The sequence below is a fragment of the Dermacentor silvarum genome, chromosome 4 (assembly GCF_013339745.2).
Source record: "Dermacentor silvarum isolate Dsil-2018 chromosome 4, BIME_Dsil_1.4, whole genome shotgun sequence".
Taxonomy (NCBI): Eukaryota; Metazoa; Arthropoda; class Arachnida; order Ixodida; family Ixodidae; genus Dermacentor; species Dermacentor silvarum.
This window is the reverse complement of record NC_051157.2, coordinates 191,931,697-191,935,852: the sequence shown is the minus strand read 5'-3', so window position 1 is coordinate 191,935,852 and position 4,156 is coordinate 191,931,697. Positions and strand designations below refer to the sequence as shown.

The 4,156-nt window shown below is 45.7% G+C and overlaps 1 protein-coding gene across 1 annotated transcript; it reads left to right on the top strand.

Annotated features, from left to right (window-relative positions):
* The first annotated feature begins 754 nt into the window (after positions 1-754).
* On the top strand, positions 755-1,832 carry LOC125945093 (uncharacterized). The gene is made up of 2 exons (XM_049666667.1): positions 755-978; positions 1,337-1,832. Exons 1-2 carry the CDS (start codon positions 770-772, stop codon positions 1,830-1,832), a joined length of 705 nt encoding a protein of 234 aa, XP_049522624.1. The 5' UTR covers positions 755-769.
* Positions 1,833-4,156: the final 2,324 nt, after the last annotated feature.

Here is a 4,156-nt window from a genome sequence, read left to right as displayed (position 1 = left end):
GCGAAGGCAGCCTCCTGTGGAGTCAGAAACCATTTGTGCCACATGACTTCACCACCTATTTATGCCCAGAAAATCAGGTTGGGGTGAATACGGAGTTGACACCCATGCAGCCAGCATTTTTTTCAGAACCCATAAACACTGTTGTGTCGTGCGTGGGCCTGCCACCAAAGCAGCAGGCTGTAATTGAGGCAAGCACATGCATGCATGTAGCATGCTGGCATTTAGCATGAAATAAAGCACAGGAAACACGAGAACTTTGTGCACAACTTTCGCTTCTTTGTCTTCAACCTATGTACATACTCTTGCTACGTGCTGCATAACTTGTGCTAACTAACCCACTTCCACAGGTTTATAACGCTTTTGCTCTGTATAGCCACCAAGCGTAATATTTACAAAGGTATGTTAACTGTGGTTATGTCTGCTTTCTGTGCGTTAACTCTAAACGCAAGCTTTTCTGTGCTGTCTGTTGATGAAGCTCACTGGCTTGACCAGACCTCTTGCCAGAAGAGCCTATGCGTAGTATACATGTAGCTTGGAATGAAGCCAGAAAACGCAATAACATTGAGCATGACTTCCAAGTAGTGCCCGTGTTTTTCATCGTGTGCTCTTGCTGCTCGCTATATGCATTACTTGTGCTAACTAACCTTCTACATTTTCATAGCACCTTTTCTTCTGCTTAGTAATCGAAGTTTTATTAGTTTACAAAACTATGATGACTGTGTTATGTCTGATTTCTCTGTGTTAACTCTAACGTGTGCTGCACCCTTATATGCAGGCTCTCATGCTGTCTGTTGATGAAGCTCGCCAGCTTGAGCAGACCTCTCGCCAGCAGAGCCAAAGTGCGACATGGAAAGCTGCTCGCAAAAACCGATTAACTGCTTCAAATTTTGGTGTTGCTGTTACACGTGAGAATTGGACACAAAAAGGCCTGGAGAACCTAACCACAGAAAGAGATCTGTCTAGAGTAAGGGCCATCCAGTAAGTACAGGTCCAAAAACATTTTCTTGACCAAGTTGGTTCATAACAAAGTGAAAACTATAGCACAAGAAGACAAAGTGTACAGGCCGGGCACTTCCTGTGCACTATGTTGTTTACATCTGCTATGAATACTCTTGCTTCCAGTAAATTACGGTGGCTACAAGTGATTGGCACTAATGAATGTAGAGGTACAATGTTATTAACAGATTGCACATGTGTATCTGTTGTCACACTTTGATCAAGAAACCTTGTAAATGAGAGTAGCTTTGCATACTATATGCTAACACGTATACATACCGTATCTACTGCCTAACGTGAATTGTATCACAGAACTTCCATGATGATATTTCTGTTTCAGGAACGGAGTTTCAAGCGAAGCCATGGCTGTTCAGCAATATGAAAGAACCCTCCGAACCTTCCGGCACAACATTGAGACCTTCCACTGCGGCCTTATTGTGGATCCCACGTGCCCATGGCTCGGTGCATCTCCCGATCGTGTGGTGTGGGACCCAGAGGAACAGAGTCCTCATGGCATTGTTGAAGTCAAGTGCCCATATTCAATGAGAGACTTGAAAATACCAAGCACTCAAGGCTCGTGCCTTGTGAAAGACGGCAACGGCACGTACAGGCTCAACCGCACCCACTTTTACTATTACCAGGTTATCGGGCAGATGGCCCTTTCGGGGCTTACTTGGGCTGACTTTGTCATGTATGCTCCACAGTTTCTAGTTGTTGAAAGGATTAGATTCAGTGAAAGTGAATGGCAGAAATGCAAAAATAGGCTGGACAGCTTTTATTTTTCGACACTTCTACCGTATTTGGCAAAAGCATGCAGTACAAGCAATGAATCTTGAATTCAAGAAATTAAAAATCAATGAGAATTTATGTATTTATTAATAAAGTTTTGATATTATTGACAATCCCTTGTATCCTTTTCTTGAGACGAGTATTGAAGTCATGTGCTCATGGCTTTGGCTATGCTAGCTTGGCAGTCACTGGGAAGGCTATGTAGTACTGAACTGACACCTTGCACAGATCCTAGGTTGCTATTAAAGGACTTTGAAGATTGCTTAAGAATGCACACAATGCCCAAATTTCATTAATGATCGGTGCAATTGACAGTGGGATGGGCCTGTCGAAAATATGAAATGCCTTAATACGTTGAATGCGTCGCTCGACATGTATTCTGAGACTTGCAATTTCCTCTGTTTGTCTAACTTCTTCTTTGGTCAGGTGCTGTCTCCGAAGGAAAGGGGGAATGTTCAACGCAACTCCTTTTGCACTGAGCAGGTCCTGTATCTTAAAGCCCTTGTCGGCCATTACCGAGTCGCCAGGCTCAAATTTGAGTTTTAAAAACCCACTTTTTTCAACGAGCTCTTTGTCCGACACCGACCCTGTAAATAGTTTTGACAAAAATGTGATTGTTCCATCAGGTGAAATGACAACAAAACCCTTCATTGTATTAGTTGACTTGTAGGTTGAGTAGGTTGCCGACTGAAGGACCAGAGAGCTTGGAACTTCGCATCTCACTTCTGTCGCGTCAATAATGGCTCTTGTTGATGGGTAACGCTCTTTAAAAACGGCTGGCATAGCCTTGACAACCTTGTCTCTGCTCAGCCAAAGGTCCATCTGGCCAACCTGTAAATAAATAAAGCTGATCCATGTGGTACATATTCTGGATACTGTAGCAAAGGACACCCTGAACTTGTAGGCAAGGTCTCTTTCGAAGAGCCCAAGGCGCAACCTGACGAGAACAAGAAAAAGCTGGTCCTTAGCTGTCAACATGTGCGGCCTCCCTGCATTACTCGATCTACTTGAATAGCTCCTAGACCATACTTTTATATTTTCCACACAGTCACCGGGGTTTATCAAACGAAAGAAGCACATGAATGATTGAAAGTTTGAAAGCCCAGTGTAGAAACTAATGTCCTTGAAGCATTCGACAGAAAATTGCCTGCTTTTATGCCGATCAAGCTTTTTGTTTTCCATATTGAGTATTTCATACTCTCTCTGAGCTTTATAAAGCGTGTCTTTTGCTGACTTCACCTCTTTGGTTCTAATTTCCAAGTCGCTCTCCAGTTGTTGTATACACACTTGACGTAAAGAGAGCTGCGTCTCGAGCTCAGGCACTCTCACTGCATTTGCTTTCGCAGACTTGACCTCTTCGGTACTACCTTCTAGGTCGCTTTCCAGTTGGTGTATGCGCATTTGAAGCACAGAAAGCTGCTTCTCGAGCTCCGACACTCTAACTGCACATGCACAATCACACACTTCGTGGTCTCGGACGTGGGTCGCACTTGCCGGCGTTGAAACACTTGATTCGCACTCTGTGGCGTCCATAGTTTCAACAGCTGTTGAAGAATCCCGCGACGCTGCGACATCACTACTGGGAGAAAGCAGTGGTTGTGATGCGAACCCGGAGCTGCTAGCCTGGCCGACGGCGGAAAACAGCTTTCTTTTCGCGACACACTGCTGTCGGTCTTTCGGCTTTCTTATTGCTGGTGGCTTGGGTTTTGCAAAGGCAAACACGCTCGGCACGGCGTCAACCCGAAGGTAACGCCTATCGCCGACTACATTCGGCAAGTAGCTGTCGGCGGTGAAATGATTCGAGCACACCTTCGTGTGCTTCGTCACGACAAAAAGCTTTCCTTCATCGCGCTTAATGGCTACAATCCATTTCTTCTTCAGATGCGGATCCTTCTGAAAACAGAAGAACGACACCTGCAAGACGATAAAAGCGACATAAGGCGCGCGCAAGAGACGCAACAAATATGATACGAAATACGCACGCATACTTGCCTTCGAGCCGTTGTCGTCCAGCACTCCTCGCTGGTTGCAAAGCGGCACGCAGCAATGCACAGGCATGTTACCGAATGCCGAGGAGAACCGGATTCAACGGAAATTCTTCGAGCAGGCAGATGAAAACTTCGGCGCGCAGTATAGTTTTGCTTGCCGGTCCGCTTCGTCAGTGCACGGAGACGCCGAGTTCGCCCAGCTAATGGCGCCGATCTAATAGTCGCTGTCGCTCTCAATAGGTGGCGCTGAATTCCGAAACCGGCCTATTCAAGCTTGAGCTGGGAGCAGCGTGGTCGGCACGGTCCATTTGAAGTTGGGCACAGCACGGTAAGTGCATCTATATGCTTAGTGGGTCTTATGTTAAGAATGTTTATGCAAAGCG